Below are 20,408 nucleotides of genomic sequence, written 5' to 3'. Positions count from 1 at the left end.
ATGGAATAAAATGGACTTGTTTGGAGAAAAGGTCAGTCACTACCCATATAACAGTATTGCCGGAACTTTCAGGTAATTCCACTATGAAATCCATGGATATTTCTTTCCATGGGGTTCCTGGTCTGGCTACCGTTTGTAGTAGTCCAGGAGGTTTTCCCGGAGGTCTTTTGGATGATGCACAGACCGGGCAACTTGCCACATATGCTTGAATGTCTTTTTTAAGACTTGGCCACCAAAATTGTCTTTTAAGAAGATGCAAAGTTTTCACAAATCCAAAATGCCCTGCCATCTTGGCATCATGGCATCGTTGTAGGATGGTTTCTCTGAGTGATAGAGGAACATATAGTTTTGTTCCAATCCAAGCTAGTCCATCACGGAGTGTGCATTCATGGGAATGCGTTAAGTACCAGTCATCGGTGTTTAAAGCTTCTTTAAACGATTTGGTTAGTTCATCTGGGAGTGAGGGGTCAGCTTTGGAGTGGCTTCTAGTTATTGCTGGGGCCGCCAACTGTTGCACGGGAAGTATTGGTTGAACAATCTCGGAGCGAGTGCAATTGTATTGGGGTAAACGTGAAAGAGCATCTGCTAAGAAGTTTTTCCCTCCAGGAATATACTGTAAAGTAAAATTAAAGCGGTTAAAATATTGAGTCCAACGGGCTTGTTTAGGCGAAAGTTTTCTAGGAGTCTTTAGCGCTTCCAGATTTTTGTGATCAGTCCAAACTTCAAAAGGATGATTTGAACCTTCTAAGAATTGTCTCCATGTCCGTAGAGCCCAATGAACTGCAAACGCTTCTTTTTCCCAAATAGCCCATCGTCTTTCGGTTTCAGTCAATTTTCGAGAAGTGAAAGCACAGGGTTGTAAATTACCATCAGCATTGTTTTGGAGCAAGACGGCTCCGACTGCTACATCACTTGCATCAGCTTGTATTACAAAAGGAACATCCATGTCAGGGTGCTTTAAAATAGGTTCGGCAAAGAGTCGTTTCAATTTTTCAAATGCTGCTTGACATTCCATTGTCCATTCGAGGGGTAATGATGGTTTGGGTTTCGTGTCTCCTTTAGTTTTTAAGAGGTTAGTGATTGGTAAAGCAATTTGAGCAAAGGAGGGGATGAATTGACGATAGAAATTTGCAAATCCCAAAAAACTTTGGAGCTGTTTGCGTGTGCGTGGGGGGGCCCATTCCAAAACAGCTTTCACTTTTCCTGGATCCATTTCTAACCCATCAGCCGAGATCGATATCCTAGGTAGTCTATTTTGGTTTGATGGAAATCACATTTGGATAGCTTGCAATACAGTTCAGCAGATAATAACTTTTGAGAACTGCTCTTACTAGTTTAATGTGTTCTTCCATAGTTTCTGTATAGATGAGTATGTCGTCAAGGTAGACAAGAACTCCTTTGAACAAATGCTGATGGAGTATTTCATTTATCAGTTGCATAAAACTGCAGGCGCCCCTGCAGACCAAAAGGCAGTACTCAAACTGGAAACATCCTAGTGGACAGTTGAAAGCGGTTTTCCATTCATCCCCTCCTTTATACGGACTCTGTAGTAAGCTTCTCAGGTCCAATTTGGTGAAGAATTTCCTTCGCTAAGTGTGCTAACATATCTTTCATGAGTGGCATGGGGTATATGTTTTGGCGCACACTGCGTTCAAATTTCTATAGTCAACTATAAGGCGAAATGAGCCGTCTTTCTTTTCCCGGAACATCACAGGTGCGCCACGCGAGGCCTAGCTGGTTGGATAAAGCCCGCTCTAGGTTTTTGTCTATGAACTGCAGCTCTCCCAATTCTTTTTGGGTCATGGGGTAAGCTTTTGGTTTTGGAAGTTTTACCCCCGGTAGGATGTCGATGGCACAATCAATAGGCCTATGGGGAGGTAGAACGTCTGATGCTTTCTCACTAAAGACTTCCCGCAGGTCCCAGTACTCCTTAGGTATCCTTTCCTCCCCATCTATCCGTTCAACCATTGCCCCCCATTTATCTTGGAGCATGGCCATAGTTTGACTCTTCTTGGAACCCCCCTTTCCTCCTTTTAACGCTCTTGAGCGGAACTGTAAGACTCCCGTTCTCCAGTTAATATGGGGGTTCCATTTCCGCAACCATGACAGTCCTAGTACCAAAGGTTGGTCCATTCCAGGGGCTACTATGAAGTTTAAAATCTCGCGATGGTCTCCAATTTCCATTTCTATGGGTTCTGTTACGAAATGGGCGGGTCCTCCCCCTGCCACACTGCCATCCAACTGGGCAAATGCTATGGGCCTGCTTAGGGTTCTCAACCTTAGTTCCATTTTTTCTACTAGTTCGGGACTGATCATGCACCTAGTACATCCCGAATCTAATAACGCTAACATTTCCCCCTTGTTGCCCGAGGAGGAACATGCAGGTTGACTGGAATGTCCAAGGGCCCCGTGCCCAACTCACCAGAAAGTCTTCATCGGACTCGATGTGGTTTTGCTGTCATCAGTGTCGGTCGACGCCGATCCTCTTGGATGGGCGTGCCCTTCTTGGCAATGCCGTCCTCCACTTTTGCCGGTTTCGCGCCTTAGCAGTTGGTTTCACTGCTTCCTTCCCACCACCAGGGTCGTGCTTGGAACCAACTTCACTCGACAGTCGGCTGCCCAATGGCCCTCTTTCCACATCTGTAGCACGCAGTCGATCGTTGTCTCCTCCCTCTGGTCTAGGCGTGTCCCTTGAGGCCACCCAGGAGAATGGGCCGGTAAGGTCTTCCAGTGCGCTGCCTTCTGCTACGGTCCTTCGCTAGTTCAATTTCCATCTCTGCTGCCAGGGTATACCAGCCATACAATGTGGTTGGAGACGCTCGTGCCGGCACAGTTCATAGAGATCTCCATTCAGGCCCTCTTTGTAAAAGTCGACCAGGATCACCTCCGACCACCCTCTCATCAAGGGACTAGATCACTGAATTCCTGGGTATAATCAGCCACGGTCTCCTCCCTTGCCTGATGGTTTTCATTCGACCTTTGGCTTTCTGCTCCGCCAGGGGGTCCTCAAACCTCCTCCTTAGTGCCGTAATAAAATGCTCGTAATTTTGCAGTAGGGGGGAGTGGTTTTTATACAGCGACACAAACCATGCAGCTGCCCTTCCGGTCAAATTGTGGGTCACAGCTCTAACTTGTGCTGCCTGTGACCAATAATCTCCCCCCCAGTCTAACATGTGGTCATTCACTATCGCCAGGAACAATTCCAGCTCCTTCGCATCTCCATCAAATTTTTCTAATATGGGGAATTTTGGCTTTTTCCTTCCCTGCGTGCCTTGCATGGTCAGCAGGTGGCGCCCCCATCCAATTCAGCTTCCTCTGGGGAGAGTTTCCGTCTCTTCAGGAATCTCACCACCCTGGAAATCACCTCTAACGGCCTCTTTGTAATTTCTTTCCTCTTCCCTCCCCTTGGAGGACTGAACAGGGATTCATACCTTTGGCGGACATCTAGCCTTACTTTCACCTCACGGAAAAGACGAAGGCTTCCTCCAGCTGGCGTCTGTCTCTTATCTCTCTCTCCTTGCCAATCCGAAAGTCTCACCGTCCTTCTTTTTCTCTTTTGTTACTCCAGGCTGAAACTCTTGGCACTTGGTTCCACCTTCCTCTTCCAGCTTTAATTGCTCAATCCACCGAGCTCTGCAAATTTCCAGCTCAGGGTTAAAAGTGTCAGCAAAATTCCTCCGGACGCCTCCCCAGCTCAGCCGGCAGTCCTTCCATCATATTTGGGTTTCTTCCCCGGTATTGCGATTGCAATCCTGGTTGGTAGACATGGGTGTGTTCCAGCTTAATGTCAGGCTACCCCCGACGGCAAATAGGAAAGAATTCACCTTGACTCCATTTGGAATGAAACAAGTACTTTTACTTTTCCAGTCTGGTTAGCAGCCAAGCAAAGCTGGAACTGAGACAAAATATGGCAAACATATCATATGCCCCCAATTGTCCCTCCTCCTCCAGGAGGTCAGGCTGGTCTGGTCCAATGCCAACTCCTTCACGGCCCCTCGTGGTAATCTTCTTCCACAAGTCTCTGGATGTCAGTCAACTCAGGAATGCAGTGTCGGTTAGGAAAGCGCGCGCTGATAACACTCAATCATTAATCACCCCTCCTCCCAGTTATGTCAGCCGACACTAATAATAAGCTCCTTTCCCTTACCCCGGACGGTGGTATGATTCACCTCATGATCCTAAGAGTTTATAATACAGAAATAAACATTTTACATTCTATCTACTGATATAATCATTTAAAAGTAAATGAAGAGTGGAGTGGAGGCTGACAATTATTAATAATATTAATATTTATAATATTATAAGTTATAATATTAATAATTAATTATTAATAATATTAATAATTAATTATTATTAATAATTAATATTGTGTAATCTACAGTACAAGCCATGTTGGTCTAATAGAGGCTTTATAGATTCAAAAGTGCCCTTCTTTGCTTAGATCCAGTAGTTGGGAATTCAAATTCCTAACGTCTGCAGATTTCATCCGTACCTTATGGAGCTGTATATAAGTCTAATAATAATACTAATAATAATATTTTAATTTTTATACCGCCCTTCTCCCGAAGGACTCAGGGCGGTTAACAGCCAAATAAAAACAGTACAATACAATACAATAAAATCACTATTAAGAAACTTATTCAATAAGGCCGATAAATTAAATTTTAAAATACATATTATAAAATAAAACCCCATTTAAAAGTCCACTTAAAAACCCCTCTTATGCCAGTCCTGCTCGGAAGAATAAATACGTCTTCAGCTCGTGGCGAAAGGTCCGGAGGTCAGGAAGTTGTCGAAGTCCTGGGGGAAGCTCGTTCCAGGGGGTAGGTGCCCCCACAGAGAAGAGTCTCCCCCTGGGTGTCGCCAACCGACTTTGTTTGGCTGACGGCACCCTGAGGAGCCCCTCTCTATGGGAGCGCACCGGTCGGTGGGAGGCATGTGGTAGCAGAAGGCAGTCCCAAAGATATCCCGGTCCTAAGCCATGGAGCGCTTTAAAGGTGGTAACTTTTAAGTTACCACTTAAAGGTGCTCTTGCTATCTTCTAATATTGTATTTCTATTAAAAAAAATAATCATTACATACTCTTTTCATTGTGGGATCTACAGCTCATGAATTCAGTGGGAAAATTCCGTGGTTTAGAAAAAATTACACATCTGAGACAGTTGTATAATCAAACTTCCGAGTTGCAAGAGAGCAAACAGAAATACTGATCAATTCCCATTAAAATTAAGTGGGTCATTTTCTGTTTACAAGTTCAAAGAAAATATGTTTTCCCCCCAACCTTTTCAGGTTTGCTTTACTGCTTCCTACGCCATAATATATAAATTGTGCTTCAGTGGAATTTTCAGTTAATCCTTGATTTAAATGAACTTTTGGGCAAATTTATAAAATGTATCACACATATTAACAGTATACAGATAAATAACCATACTAAAATAATAAGCGCAGTTCACTTTACTGAAGAAACACATTCTCACACATTAAATCCGGAAGAATTTTCATGTTTACAGAGCTAGAAAACAGTTTTGGTGACTTAGATGGAGTGTTTAGGGATACTGCAATTTAGAAAATTATCCAAAATTAGAACTGGATCTAATTATAATATGGTCAACATTCACAGTATACAGATGTTGAAACCAAATATCTACTTGCTTGAAACACTCAGAGCGAGACCACATATATTCTAAGTTGATGTGCCAATCAAAAGTTAATTACATGCCACCAAATCTGTGTTGACTCTTGAGTTGACCACATGGATTTTCTCTAGGAAGATCTGTCTTCAACTTGGCCATCTCAAAGGTGCATTCATGGTTGTAATCAAGTCCATTCATCTTGCTGCTGGTTCTTCTCTTTCTTTGTACTTTTCCAACTAAAGACTGGGTCATCAAACAGCAACTCTACTTCATTGGGTAAATCTTGAGCAACATATTAAATAAGACTTCTTAATTAAAATAGCATCATCTCTGTCTTGCTTCCAATAAAAACATCCTTGCCTTGACATTTAGTAAAATTTATTTCCCATTGGAAGAATGAAAAATCTCTTGAAAAAGGCTGTGCCAGTTGACCCTTCCTCTTTTTCAACTTAGCTAGCATTGGTAAACATATAGAAGGCAATTACAATCCTTTCAACTTTTATTACAAAGGAAGCTACCATAAATAATTACTATAAATATTAAGAAAAACAAGAATGTATTCTTCACAAACTCTAACTGAAAAAGAGACAATTCATATGACAGTGATAAACTCAAAAGAAAATTTTAAAAAGAGAAGCTCTGGTCTTTCTCTACAACATATACTTTAAAACTGAGACAGATTTAGCCCTAAAGAGGACTGACATAAAACAGAAACTGTATTTGGTTTGGAAGCCAAAAAAAATTATTATGTTCTCCAACTTCTGCCCAACTATTTTGTTTTAACAGTTTAACAGAAACATCATTGGTTCTAGGTTTGGTCTGAAATAAAATTCAAGGGATCCTAGAGCAATGTTATATGCTGAATGCAATGAGACTGCTCTCATCATATTCTCTCTCCCGTGAGCAGTTGTCAGCCCAGAGTATCTCATATGATCTTCCCTCATCTTCCCTGATTTCTGTAGCTTTTCCACTCTTAAATTCATCATGAACATCTTTAGTTAAAAGATGTATTTCCGTTGGCATTCAAAATAAAGAAACCTATTTTGTTTATCTAGAGTCTAGATTAAAACATTCTATTTGGCACATCCCAAGGTTAAGCTAACTCCATCTAACCAACCAAACAGGGTAGAATCATTGGAGGTTACTTATTTATTTATTTATTTATTTATTTATTCATTCATACTTTTATACCGCCCTATCTCCCTAGGGACTCAGGGCGGTGTACAGCCATATAAAAAACACATAAATATACAAAGTAAAACATTCATCTAAAAAACTTATTATATAGGCCAAAATTTAAAATAGACATATAAACAATAAAACCCAATTTAAAACCAAATCTAAAATTTAGACATTTAAAAATTTAAAAAAATCTAGTCCAGTCCTGCGCAAATGAAGAGATGTGTCTTAAGCTCGCGGCGGAAGGTCCGAAGGTCAAGAAGTTGACGAAGTCCTGGGGGAAGCTCGTTCCAGAGGGTGGCAGCCCCCACAGAAAAGGCCCTTCCCCTGGGCGTTGCCAGTCGGCACTGCCTGGCCGACGGCACCCTGAGGAGTCCCTCCCTGTGAGAGCGCACGGGCCGGTGGGAGGCATTCGGTGGCAAAATTTCTAAAATCAAAGCAAAGTCTTAAGAGATGCTACAAAACTGGGCCTTCTCTAGAAATGCTGTCTCTATGTCCCTTTTGATTTTCATACACCTCTTCAGCACAGGTAAGTGATGTAAATTAACCCAAGCTGATAAGGGCAGGAGAGAACCATCCTGAATTTGTCCATGGCAATTCCATCCTGAATATGCATTTTTTTTCCTTTCAAAAAATTATTTCGTTTGGATAAAAAAATGGGAAATGAGGCAGGAAGCAGAAGCCTCCCTCCCTTCTTTGTAACAGCTGGGGGAATGGCTGAAATGGCCATAATTATGCAGACGCAGTCATCTGTGATTACGAACTACCAACACACAGCTTGGGACCTACAGACAGCAAAAAAATACATTTAGGTTTCTCATTTGCATTTCTGAGGTCCATGAGGCTTCTCTGGACATACATGATCCTTCTTGTTTTCTAAGTGCTAGTCTCCCAAAACTGTCCTGGAGTCGCCCAGCCTCTAAATTTAAAAATATCAGAAAGCTGTCGGCATTGTGAGAACAGAACCAGAGGATGAAAAAAGTTTTAAAAATCATTATTTCTTGACAGTCACAACATTCTTTGCACCTCTTTATCTACAGACTCCTACTAAACACAGAAAGGTGGCAAAATTACTTCACTGCTGCAAGAAAATACTTGTCTAAAAAGAAACCACAATCAAGAGGAAAAGGATAAATTATACACCTGCAATTCCAGAAAACACTGTAAAAAGATTTACTTCACTACAAAAGTAACAAGACTACAATAAACCTTAGACAATAAAATTAGTCTTAACTAATTTTTGAGAACTTTCAAAGACTCATTGGCTGAATGAGAGATCCAGTTAAGAGATCAGAAAAAAGTGTGTGACATTTTATTTACTGGTGTCTGATTAAGAGCAGCTCGTGAGTAAATCTCTCCCAAAGAGGTTTCAACCCTAGTAGATAATAAAACCTTCCCCATCTGGAAGAAAATCTCATACTGTTGGATGGTGAAAGTTGCAGGAACAAGAATATAATATTTCAGATTTTTCTCCTTCTACCAAGAGTGTCGTTTGAACAAGTCTACCAATTACCAGCCACCTGTTTGGCATCATCCTAAGAGATTTTGGATGGATCCCGTTTAAGCTTTCTTGTTATCTTGAGCAGGCTTCAGAAGATCTTTGAAAATGAGCATAAGGAAGTCTATCGTAATTCATCAAAGTGCATCAAATGCAATGGGGAAGATAAAAGGCAACAGTTAGAAGCCACATTACATTTACAGGCATCGTTTGCATGATAACACTGATGGGTGTGGCATTCCTGACCCCACCCATAAATATCTGTGGAAAGATGAATCCTTTCAAATTCTTACTCATGTCCGAGTCGATATTTCAAAATCACACATCTGTCACAAAAAAGAGCCTTCTAGAAGCCCTTCTGGGTGAGATACTTGGTCAATCACAGAATGTAATTGGCTTCTGCAGTTCTGTTATGGGTAGCTTCCAGTTGACTGATCCCATTCTCCACTGCATTGCTTATGATACAAATATTATTGATATTATATAATCAATGGGCCGCGGTGTGGCTCAGGCTGTAAGAAGCCTGTTATTAAACACAGCTGCCTGCAATTACTGCAGGTTCTAGTCCCACCAGGCTCAAGGTTGACTCAGCCTTCCATCCTTTATAAGGTAGGTAAAATGAGGACCCAGATTGTTGGGGGGGCAATAAGTTGACTTTGTATATAAATACACAAATAGAATGAGACTATTGCCTTACACAATGTAAGCCGCCCTGAGTCTTCGGAGAAGGGCGGGATATAAATGTAAAAAAAAAAAAAAAAAATCATCGGGGGGGGGGAATGATTGAAAAATGATTTTTCAATAATAACCTCAGTTTCTATCCAGATGTTGCCAGGAGAGAGGACTAGAATGACACTCTATTTTTCCGTTATGTCTCTTGGTACAGATTCTTCACAAACTGCCCCAGAGACAATATTTATCACCGGTTTCCAGACCAAATAAAGGAGATTAAACAATTGTCAGGATACAAAGAGAAATAGGAGCTCTCAAAGGGAGCTGAAGTTTCTGCAACCGCATCTCTATTTTGGCTGGATGCCGTGTGGGTGGTTTCGTGCTGAGTAAGTTGGTCCCTATATTTAAAGTCCTTGCCACACGCTAAGCATTGGAGTGGATTCTCATCAGCATGAGTTTTTTGATGTGAAGTCAACTGATGCTTAAGGGCAAAGCGCTTCCTACATTCCAGACACTCATAGGGTTTCTCTCCTGTGTGGATTCTCTGATGCTTATAAAAATTCCCACTCATCCGGAAACTCTTCCCACATTCCATGCAGGTGTAAGGTTTTTCTCCCGTGTGGATCGTCTGATGTTTATAAAGGTTCCCTCTTTTGCTGAAGCTCTTCCCGCACTCCAAGCATTGATAGGGCTTCTCCCCCGTGTGGATCCGCTTATGGGCCGTGAGGTTACTGCTCTTGCTGAAGCTCTTCCCACACTCGAGGCATTTATAGGGTTTCTCCCCCGTATGAGTTCTCTGGTGTGTATTTAGACTTCCGCTATTGCTGAAGCGCCTTCCGCACTCCGTGCATTTGTACGGTTTCTCTCCGGTGTGGATACTTCGATGTTGGGCAAGGTGTTGGCTGCGGCTGAAGCACTTCCCGCAGTCGGTGCACCGAAACGGTTTCTCCCCTGTGTGGATGCTTCTGTGCTGAATGAGATGCTGGCTGCGGCTGAAGCACTTCCCGCAGTCCGTGCATTCGTAGGGTTTTTCCCCGGTGTGAGTTCTTTGATGGACTGTCAGGCTGAAGTTCTGCGTGAAGCTCTTTCCACACTCCAAGCACTTATACGACTTTTTCCCCGCATGAGTCCTCTGGTGAGAAAGCAAGTGGCTGCTCATACTGAAGCTCTTTCCACATTCGAAGCATTTGTAAGGTTTCTCCCCTGTGCATGGACTCGAAAGCAAATTATGACTGAAGTACTTCAGAGGGGGCTCTATGCACTTCCTGGTTTTCTGCCCATCACCTGCTGGAGAGAGAGAGAGAGAGAAATAGAAATTTAAAGGAAAAAATGGAGAAGATCATTAGAGAAGAATCTTCTTAGTTGCATCTATATTTCTGCCTTTCTATGCTCCCTGCAGCTTTTCTAGGTGTTTTTTCTAGGTATTTTTTCTCCCTGCAGCTTTTCTAGGTGTCCCCAAAGCTTTAACCAAAGACTATCTACTGTTGACCTCTCCCCATTCCTGAGAGGTCTGTAAGGGGCGTGCATAAGAGCACAAGCGTGCCTACTGTTCCTGTCCTAATGTTCCCTTTGGTTGTATCCAATTTGTATGGTTATTTCATGCTTATATATATTGTAGACTTCAGAGGATAATTCAGAGGACTTCAGAGGATAATTAGAACTGCAGAAAAAATAATTGCTACCAACCTGCCTTCCATTGAGGACCTGTATACTGCATGAATCAAGAAGCGGGCCGTGAAAATATTTATAGACTCCTCGCATCCTGGACATAAACTGTTTCAACTCCTACCCTCAAAACGACGCTATAGAGCACTGCACACCAGAACAACTAGACACAAGAACAGTTTTTTCCCGAAGGCCATCACTCTGCTACACAAATAATTCCCTCATCACTGTCAAACTATTTACTGAATCTGCACTACTATTAATCGTTTCATAGTTCCCATCACCAATCTCTTTCTATTTATGACTGTATGACTGTAACTTTGTTGCTGGCAATCCTTATGATTTATATTGATATATTGACCATCAATTGTGTTGTAAATGTTGTACCTTGATGAACGTATCTTTTTTTTTTTTTTATGTACACTGAGAGCATATGCACCAAGACAAATTCCTTGTGTGTCCAATCACACTTGGCCAATAAAAATTCTATTCTATTCTATTCTAGTGTTTGACAAATAAATAAAATAAAAGGGCAGCTCTTGTGCCATCGATGTGTCAAGAAATTAATGCATTTGAGAACATTTGAGGGCCGCGGTGTGGCTCAGGCTGTAAGAAGCCTGTTATTAAACACAGCTGTCTGCAATTACTGCAGGTTCTAGTCCCACCAGGCCCAAGGTTGACTCAGCCTTCCATCCTTTATAAGGTAGGTAAAATGAGGACCCAGATTGTTGGGGGGACAATAAGTTGACTTTGTATATAAACATACAAATAGGATGAGACTATTGCCTTACACAATGTAAGCCGCCCTGAGTCTTCGGAGAAGGGCGGGATATAAATGTAAAAAAAAAAAAACCAGCAGTCAGAATCATCGGGCAAAACTTTAGTTCTTCCAAAGGTCCATTTCTCTTGGCAATATTAAACACCATCTGAAAGGTTCTTCAGGGCGCTTTCCCCAGAAAAACCCATTGATTAGATTTCTGCTGATTTCTCACCTTCAGAATTCCAGAGGAATGGATCTTCTCCTTCCAGCAAGGAGACAAACTCTGGTTTGGGTAGTTCTTGGAGAAAGCAAGAGGGAATAATTACTTCTAACTAGAAAATATTTTTCCCCATTTATCTGAACCCAGATGCTCCCTTACCTAGAGAGGCCACACTCCTTGCATTCTCCAGCATGACTTCCCCATGGAGGGCCCTCTGGTTGGAATCTAGAAGGTCCCACTCCTCTTCGGTGAAACACACAGCCACCTCCTCAAAAGAGACAGAACCCTGAAAGAAGAGAAGACTCCCCCTTACTTATAGACAAGTCAGGAAGAATTTCCAAGAGATAACCAGTGCTTGGGGTAACAGGAGAGAATGGACAGAATCCACTGCTTATTAGCAACCGATTTTGTAACACTTTCGACGCCATTTAATGAAAGCAACTGCACCATCTTTCTCGACCAATGGGCAAGTGGGCATTGTAAATGCCACAATTCAGGGCCTCCAGTCCTCGCTCAGAGAATTAAAAATGTTGGGGAGCTCCTGTCTGATCTTTAGTTTATGGCCTGGGGAGTTCTCCGAGGGCGACACGCTACCCAATATCAAACAATGTCATGGAAGAGGGAAATTGCATCCAAGATTTAACAAGCTGCCATCAATACTGTAATATTAGGTTTATACTTTGCCTTTCGTTCAGGAGCTCAAGGCAGCATCTGTTCCATTCCTTTCCAACCCTACAAAGCCCAAGAAAAAAATGACTGACCTAAAGTAACCAAAGGAACTAACTTCCTTTTTTCCAGCAAAACCAGCCTTAGCAAACAATTGGTTCAGTTAGCTGCTCAACAACTGGAACATTTGCTTAACAACCGTTGCAAAAAAAAAAAAAAGATGATAAAACTGGATCAGTCACAATGGTTTACTTTTGTCACGACTTACGACCATTAATGGGCATGCTCCATTAAAGTTGTAAGTCAAGGATTACTTGTATGACTCTTCCCGTGAACCTCTTAGGAGTGCATCTGTTAGTATTTTCTATTTTATTTTGGCAATATTTCAAGGCACGTCACCAGAAGGACTTGACAGGTAAAAGCAGGTTCAAAGGAGGGCAACACAGGTGATTCAAGAATTACAGGACACATTTTAGGACAGGGGTGTCAAACTCCATCACGTCACGGGCCGGATTGTGACATATTGCAATGTTTTTTGGCTTTTGTGGAGCTGGGGTGGGCATGGCCTGCACGAGCCGTATCCGGCCCGTGGGCTCCCAGTTTGACAGGCCTGGAGAAAAGGCTGAAGGTACTTGGGAGTCCTTCGGGAAAAGGGTGGTATAAAAATTGAATAAATAAAATAAATAAATAAATAAAAATGTCCAGTCTGAAGGAAAGAAGAACAAAGGGAAACAGAGTACATGGATGACCACCTCTTAAAAATGTGTCGTGTCCCACCCCTCCTCTGACGGCCGGGTCAGGGAAGTCCGTATCAAGCGTGCCTCTGCAGCTTTGCCAAAGTTCTGTCAGAGTTTTCAGGGCAGGCAGGAGACCAGGATGTGACTTCAGCAATCCAATTTAGACTTTGCCTGACTCAAAGAATGCCAGAAAGCAGATCCTTTATATAGGCCATGGGGTGTGGCTCCATGACTCAGCACTTATCCAGGCCTGCCCCTCCCTTCCTTTTGCTGATGTCGCCTCTCCACTCTCCGGAAGCGTGGGTCCCTCCAGCTTCCAGTAATTCCAGCTCGTAACTGGCTTCACACTCCCCAGGCTCACATGCTGTGGGGGAGGGGCCCAGCTGCTCCGTTTGTCTGGGCATGGTGCCCATGGACTGGGGGCTGGAGGCATGTCAGGCCATTCGTCTTGCTCGGTCTGTCCGAGCATGGTGCCAGGACTGGGGGCTGGAGGCATGCCAGGACATTCTTCTGCACTATCAACATCCGGCAGGAGACGAGAGGGGCCCGGCTGCAGAGAGGGGGACGAGTGAGGCACAACAAAATGGTTTTGTTGGTTTTCTTGCACAATACAATACGATAGACTGCTGATCTTGGGAGTGGTTTCTAACTCCATATTTCTAAGATACTTTGAATCTTATGAGGTAGGCTCAATTGAGTCTGATCCTTTCAGTACCTGAGCTGGAGGTTCGGTTGTTTTTTCTGCTCCACCACAAAACTCAGACATTTCATTGAACATCAGAGAAACGGTTCTGCTCCCTGTGAGGGAGAAAATGTGGAAAAAATAAGACTTTTAAAACAAGAATGTATTCTAGGAAAAGATGGAACATCATCTTACCCATATAGTTAATATACAAGGTGGAAGAGGTATCTCCCCAGCATTATTATTTTTTTGCATTTATATCCCGCCCTTCTCCGAAGACTCAGGGCGGCTTACACTATGTCAAGCAATAGTCTTCATCCATTTGTATATTATATGCAAAGTCAACTTATTGCCCCCAACAATCTGGGTCCTCATTTTACCTACCTTATAAAGGATGGAAGGCTGAGTCAACCTTGGGCCTGGTGGGGCTTGAACCTGCAGTAATTGCAAGCAGCTGCTGTTAATAACAGACTGTCTTACCAGTCTGAGCCACCAGAGGCCCTTTTGCCGTGAAATGAGAATGAAAAATAAAAGTTGAGATTTTTCTTCAGAGGAAGTGTTCCTTCTTACCTGGTAAAATCTCTCCACCTTGATTCTCCTGAAAGTTCCCACCCAAAACTAGTTCTTCTGGGGGACCGGAGAATCCATTGCTTGTTGTCACCTCCACAAAGGGTCCGTCTCCCTGCAACTGCCGACAAAAGTAAAAAGCCAATGTGATGGGAGGGGGAGGGAATTCACTTTCCATCTGCAATTCTGAAGCCCACCAAGACCAGAAGGGAAAAAGGAGAAGACACATTTCCTCCTCTCCTAAGGCCCAGGAAGGTGTTGTCCATTTGATATTGTTTTCCCTGAAATGTGTCTGAATATTAGAATAGAATATTAGTGAATATTTGGTAGTGAATATTAGTAGAATATTAATGAATATTCTGGAGGCTAAAACATATGAGGAACAGTTGCAGGAACTGGGTATGCCTAGTTTAATGAAAAGAAGGACTAGGGGAGACATGATAGCATTGTTCCAATATCTCAGGGGTTGCCACAAAGAAGAGGGAATCAAGCTATTCTCCAAAGCACCTGAGGGTAGAACAAGAAGCAGTGGGTGGAAACTGATCAAAGAAAGAAGCAACTTAGAACTAAGGAGAAATTTCCTGATAGTTAGAACAATTAATAAGTGGAACGACTTGCCTGCAGAAGTTGTGAATGCTCCAACACTGGAAATTTTTAAGAAAACGTTGGATAACCATTTGTCTGAAATGGTGTAGGGTTTCCTGCCTGGGCAGGGGGTTGGACTAGAAGGCCTCCAAGGTCCCTTCCAACTCTGTTGTTATATTATTATATTATATTATTATTATATTCGGTAGTGAATATCAGAATATTAGTGAATATTTGGTAGTGAATATTAGTAGAATATTAATGACTATTCGGTAGTGAATATTAGAATATTAGGGAATATTAGGCAGTGCATATCAGTAGAATATTAGTGAATATTCGGGTGGCTAGTTAGGCTGTTGGTTTGAGCTCCAAGCTTGGCAATTTGGCTGCAAACGTTTCCTCACCATTCGAGGAGACATCGTCAGTGCACTTTGAATTGTGCTTGTCTGCAGACAAACACAATTCAAAACGCGCAGACGATGTCTCCTCGAATGGTGACGAAACGTATGCGACCGAATTGCCAAGCTTGGAGCTCAAACCAACAGCCTAATTGTTTTCCCTTGTGGCTACCCTTCAAGCCAACATGTAGATCTCACCTGAGGCACTTTCTGCTGCTTCTCTTCTGCCTGGCTCAGGAGGAAGCCTTCCGCCAGGGCCACCGCCTGGGAACTGGTCTCGGCTCCACACTCCCGCACCCAGCTCTCCATCTCTGAAGGCAGGACAGCCAGGAACTGCTCCAGGAGCACCAGGTCTAGCATCTGAGCCTTTGTGTTCTTTTCGGGCTTCAGCCATTGGTGGCAAAGCCAGTGGAGTCTGCTGCAAAGCTCTCGTGGCTCCTGGGCCTCCCGGTACCCAAAGTCCTTGAAGCGCTGGACATCCCAAGTAAGAGCACCTTCTTCTTCCAGGATCTTGACCCTGGTTCCTCCCCAGAATCCCCTGGGGCTTCCTGAGAGGATGCCGCGGAAGCTACCTGCAGCTTCATTTGTGCTCATTTTCCGATGCCGACGCTCCTCGGAAGCACCTGTGAAAGGGAGCCAAAGATTCCCGGGGTCTCCAAAGTTATTTGGATTCATCGGAGCAGAGCGGCATGGATGAGCCCAGACAACGGACGTTCTTCTGGAGGAGAGCCTGACAAAACCCAGGCGCTTCCTGATTCTAAGGTACAGCACAAGGTGGACTCCGAGAGGAAGCAAGCTTTGCTCTATCTTGGGTAGACAGCAGTTTTCCTCCGTCACTTGGAGAGCATCTCCCTCACTCCAAGGGCTGCCACTGAGCCAAAATCCTTTTTCAGAACGACCCGGAGATGGCGGGGAAATTCCCCAGCCAGGTCAGCTAACCTAGCGGAAGAAGCTTCTTGGATTTGAAGCTTCAAGCTTCAAAAGAAAAATCCAGAAAGCCCAGTTGCCTCCTGAAAAAGCACCTTTGGGACAACCAGGACCTGAGTAATTGAGAATCTGTAGAGACTTTTCGCTATACAATTTGGGACAAACACCCTGGGAATGGTGTGGGAGTAGGAATGGATTTCTAGACGGGGGAAAAAAAATTGCAGACTACAGGAACCAGGAGCACCACTCAGGTGACCCTGAGGACACAGATAAACCTCCAAGTGCTTCAAGGACCCTTTTAAAAGGATGTAAACGACCAGCTGTCTGCAAGGAATATAAATATTTCCATCCCCCACCATCCAGTCAGAGCTGAAGAAGCTTCTGGGATGAGAAGCAAAACGAGAGCAAATCTCAGGGGTTGCCACAAAGAAGAGGGAGTCGGGCTGTTCTCCAAAGCACCTGAGGGTAGAACAAGAAGCAATGGGTGGAAACTGATCAAAGAAAGAAGCAACTTAGAACTGAGGAGAAATTTCCTGACAGTTAGAACAATTAATAAGTGGAACGCCTTCAGAAGTTGTGAATGCTCCAACACTGGAAATTTTTAAGAAAATGTTGGATAACCATCTGTCTGAGATGGTGTAGGGTTTCCTGCCTGGGCAGGGGGTTGGACTAGAAGGCCTCCAAGGTCCCTTTCAACTCTTTCAATTCAACAGAGGAATTATTGAGTCTGTCATTTACACCTCTATAACTGTCTGGTTCGGTTCTGCAACCCAACAAGAAAAACACAGACTTCAGAGGATCATTAGAACTGCAGAAAAAATAATGGCTACCAACCTGCCTTCCATTGAGGACCTGTATACTGCACGAATCAAGAAGAGGGCCGTGAAAATATTTACAGATCCCTCGCATCCTGGACATAAACTGTTTCAACTCCTACCCTCAAAACGACGCTATAGAGCACCGCACACCAGAACAACTAGACGCAAGGACAGTTTTTTCCCCGAAGGCCATCACTCTGCTAAACAAATAATTCCATCAACACTGTCAAACTATTTACTGAATCTGCACTACTATTAATCGTTTCATAGTTCCCATCACCAATCTCTTTCCATTTATGACTGTATGACTGTAACTTTGTTGCTGGCAATCCTTATGATTTATATTGATATATTGACCATCAATTGTGTTGTAAATGTTATACCTTAATGAACGTATCTTTTCTTTTATGTACACTGAGAGCATATGCATCAAGATAAATTACTTGTGTGTCCAATCACACTTGGCCATTCTATTCTATTCTATTCTATTCTATTCTATTCTATTCTATTCTATTCTATTCTATTCCTTTTATGTACACTGAAAGCATATGCACCAAGACAAATTCCTTGTGTGTCCAATCACACTTGGCCAATAAATTCTATTCTATTCTATTCCTTTTATGTACACTGAGAGCATATGCACCAAGACAAATTCCTTGTGTGTCCAATCACACTTGGCCAATAAATTCTATTCTATTCTATTCTATTCTATTCTATTCTATTCTATTCTATTCCTTTTATGTACACTGAAAGCATATGCACCAAGACAAATTCCTTGTGTGTCCAATCACACTTGGCCAATATATTGTATTGTATTGTATTGTATTGTATTGTATTGTATTGTATTGTATTGTATTGTATTGTATTGTATTGTATTGTATTGTATTGTATTGTATTGTATTGTATTGTATTCTATTCTATTCTATTCCTTTTATGCACACTGAGAGCATATGCTCCAAGACAAATTCTTTGTGTGTCCAATCACACTTGGCCAATAAAAATTCTATTCTATTCTATTCTACCTTTGGGCCAGCCTGGGTTTTGGGCTTTAGCACGCAGGGGGACACCAGTGCCTTGCTGCAATACCGCGGATGACCGCTAGGAGGAGAAAGAAGCCTGAAAAATCGCTGGGAATCCAGACAATCGCTTATAATACAACCTTAACCAGATCGGCAGCGCCCTCTGACGGTCGGGCAGAGTACCGCAACCCCCCGATCCGTGCCCTTCTGCAACGCAGCGCCCCCGGGCCTTCCTACCGCGGAGCCTCCGCGCTTCTTGCGGGTCGGTGGCAGCAAATTTGGCCGGCGGCTTCTTGTTGCCCGGCTTCCCTTCCCGAGACGACGTCGAAGCTTTCTTGCCCAGCTGTTGCGGGCGAGGGTTGCGCGAACGGCCGGCTCTTGCAACCCGCCCTGCGAGAGGTTGCAAACGCCGCCGCTGCCCCAGACAGGAGTGGGAGGGGGGGGAAAACCTTCGCGGACCACGTGACCCTTCCCTAGGATTGCGGGCGGGGATTGCAGCCCATTCTTTTTAACTCTTTCTTCTCCTCCCCCCCTCTCCCCATAAATCGGGGATTGTGGGGTGGGTGGGGATGTCCCCTTCGCTGATCGAACCTGTGACCGGCTGTGCAATTTTCCTTTGAGCCCGCATGCTGGGAGATGCAGAGGGCTCGTGCCCTTAGGAGCATCTGAGGGCTTCTTTTTTTATTATTATTATTTCATTTTGTCACCACAGTATACACAAACATTGTCATAAGTAGAAAAAAACATATCATGAAGAAAATATATATATATATATATATAAGTAAAGAATATGCATCAGCTATATTAATTTGATATAATAGAATAGAATAGAATTTTATTGGCCAAGTGTGATTGGACACACAAGGAATTTGTCTTGGTGCAGATGCTCTCAGTGTACATAAAAGAATAGAATAGAATAGAATAGAATAGAATTTTTATTGGCCAAGTGTGATTGGACACACAAGGAATTTGTCTTGGTGCAGATGCTCTCAGTGTACATAAAAGGAATAGAATAGAATAGAATAGAATTTATTGGCCAAGTGTAATTGGACACACAAGGAATTTGTCTTGGTGCATATGCTCTCAGTGTACATAAAGGGAATAGAATAGAATAGAATTTATTGGCCAAGTGTAATTGGACACACAAGGAATTTGTCTTGGTGCATATGCTCTCAGTGTACATAAAGGGAATAGAATAGAATAGAATAGAATTTATTGGCCAAGTGTGATTGGACACACAAGGAATTTGTCTTGGTGCATATGCTCTCAGTGTACATAAAAGGAATAGAATAGAATAGAATAGAATTTATTGGCCAAGTGTAATTGGACACACAAGGAATTTGTCTTGGTGCAGATGCTCTCAGTGTACATAAAAGAAAAAATACCTTCATCAAGGTACAACACTTACAACACAATTGATGGTCAATATATCAATATAAATCATAAGGATTGCCAGCAACAAAGTTACAGTCATACAGTCATAAGTGGAAAGAGATTGGCGATGGGAACTATGAGAAGATTAATAGTAGTGCAGATTCAGTAAATAGTCTGACAGTGTTGAGGGAATTATTTGTTTAGCAGAGTGATGGCCTTCGGGAAAAAACTGTTCTTGTGTCTAATTGTTCTGGTGTGCAGTGCTCTATAGCGTCGTTTTGAGGGTAGGAGTTGAAACAGTTTATGCCCAGGATGCGAGGGGTCTGTAATAAAGTAATAGAGTAATAAAGGGAACAATAGGACAGGAACGGGAGGCACTTTTGTGCTCTTATGCACGCCCCTTCTAGTCCTCTTAGGAATGGGGTGAGGTCAATAGTAGACAGCTTTTGGTTGAAGATTTTATTTATTTATTTATTTATTTTGTCATAACAATATATGTAGGTATCATACAAAAAGATTATATAATATATAAACACATATATGAGTAAATATAAGGAGGTATAAGCATATACGTGTATAGGAAGAAGAAAAGAAAAAACAATAGGACAGGAACGGTAGGCACATTTGTGCGCTTATGCACGCCCCTTATGGTCCTCTTAGGAATGGGGTGAGGTCAATAGTAGATTTTGTAGTAGATAATAGTATAGGAGATTTTGGGGTTTAGAGTAGAGACTATGGAGTCAGGTAATGAGTTCCAAGCGTTAACAACTCTGTTACAGAAGTCATATTTTCTGCAATCAAGTTTGAAGCGGATGACATTAAGCTTGAATCTATTTTTTGCTCTTGTAATATTGCGATTGAAGCTGAAGTAGTCATTTACAGGAAGGATATTGCAATAGATGATTTTGTGTGTTAAACACAGGTCATGTCGAAGTCGACGGAGTTGTAAGTTTTCTAATCCCAGGATTTCAAGCCTGGTGGCATAAGGTATTTGGTTGTTTTCGGAGG

The 20,408-nt window shown here is 42.7% G+C and overlaps 2 protein-coding genes across 2 annotated transcripts in view; both read right to left on the bottom strand.

The window, feature by feature from the left end:
- LOC131192698 (zinc finger protein 665-like) overlaps positions 1 to 16,136 on the bottom strand; it is a 39,261-nt gene extending 23,125 nt beyond the window's left edge. Inside the window, exons 1-6 of the mRNA XM_058172113.1 lie at positions 15,461 to 16,136; positions 14,283 to 14,400; positions 13,746 to 13,828; positions 11,787 to 11,913; positions 11,640 to 11,705; positions 9,436 to 10,269 (exon numbers count right to left, since the gene is read on the bottom strand). Of these exons, the coding sequence (XP_058028096.1) occupies positions 9,436 to 10,269; positions 11,640 to 11,705; positions 11,787 to 11,913; positions 13,746 to 13,828; positions 14,283 to 14,400; positions 15,461 to 15,937 (1,705 nt within the window). The 5' untranslated portion in view covers positions 15,938 to 16,136. The remainder of the gene's footprint in view (positions 1 to 9,435; positions 10,270 to 11,639; positions 11,706 to 11,786; positions 11,914 to 13,745; positions 13,829 to 14,282; positions 14,401 to 15,460) is intronic.
- Positions 16,137 to 16,239: 103 nt separating this feature from the next.
- LOC131193666 (uncharacterized) lies at positions 16,240 to 18,691 on the bottom strand. The gene is made up of 3 exons (XM_058174116.1): positions 18,618 to 18,691; positions 18,167 to 18,499; positions 16,240 to 16,648 (listed from the first exon to the last, which is right to left on the bottom strand). The coding sequence occupies exons 1-3, from the start codon at positions 18,689 to 18,691 to the stop codon at positions 16,240 to 16,242; spliced, it is 816 nt and encodes a 271-aa protein (XP_058030099.1).
- Between the last annotated feature and the right edge of the window lie 1,717 nt (positions 18,692 to 20,408).

The sequence above is a fragment of the Ahaetulla prasina genome, chromosome 2 (genome assembly GCF_028640845.1).
Source record: "Ahaetulla prasina isolate Xishuangbanna chromosome 2, ASM2864084v1, whole genome shotgun sequence".
NCBI lineage: Eukaryota > Metazoa > Chordata > Lepidosauria > Squamata > Colubridae > Ahaetulla > Ahaetulla prasina.
The sequence above is the reverse complement of the archived record's forward strand: the minus strand, read 5'-3'. Positions and strand labels throughout refer to the sequence as shown.

Excerpts from the sequence above, each read along its gene's own strand:
- LOC131193666 (XM_058174116.1), bottom strand. The coding sequence starts at position 18,691 with ATGCTCCTAAGGGCACGAGCCCTCTGCATCTCCCAGCATGCGGGCTCA. Across the intron at positions 18,500-18,617 it reads AATTGCACAGCCGGTCACAG|GGAAGGGTCACGTGGTCCGC; the intron begins GTTCGATCAGCG and ends CCGCAATCCTAG. Across the intron at positions 16,649-18,166 it reads GCGCTGCCGATCTGGTTAAG|GTGCTTTGGAGAACAGCCCG; the intron begins GTTGTATTATAA and ends TTCTACCCTCAG.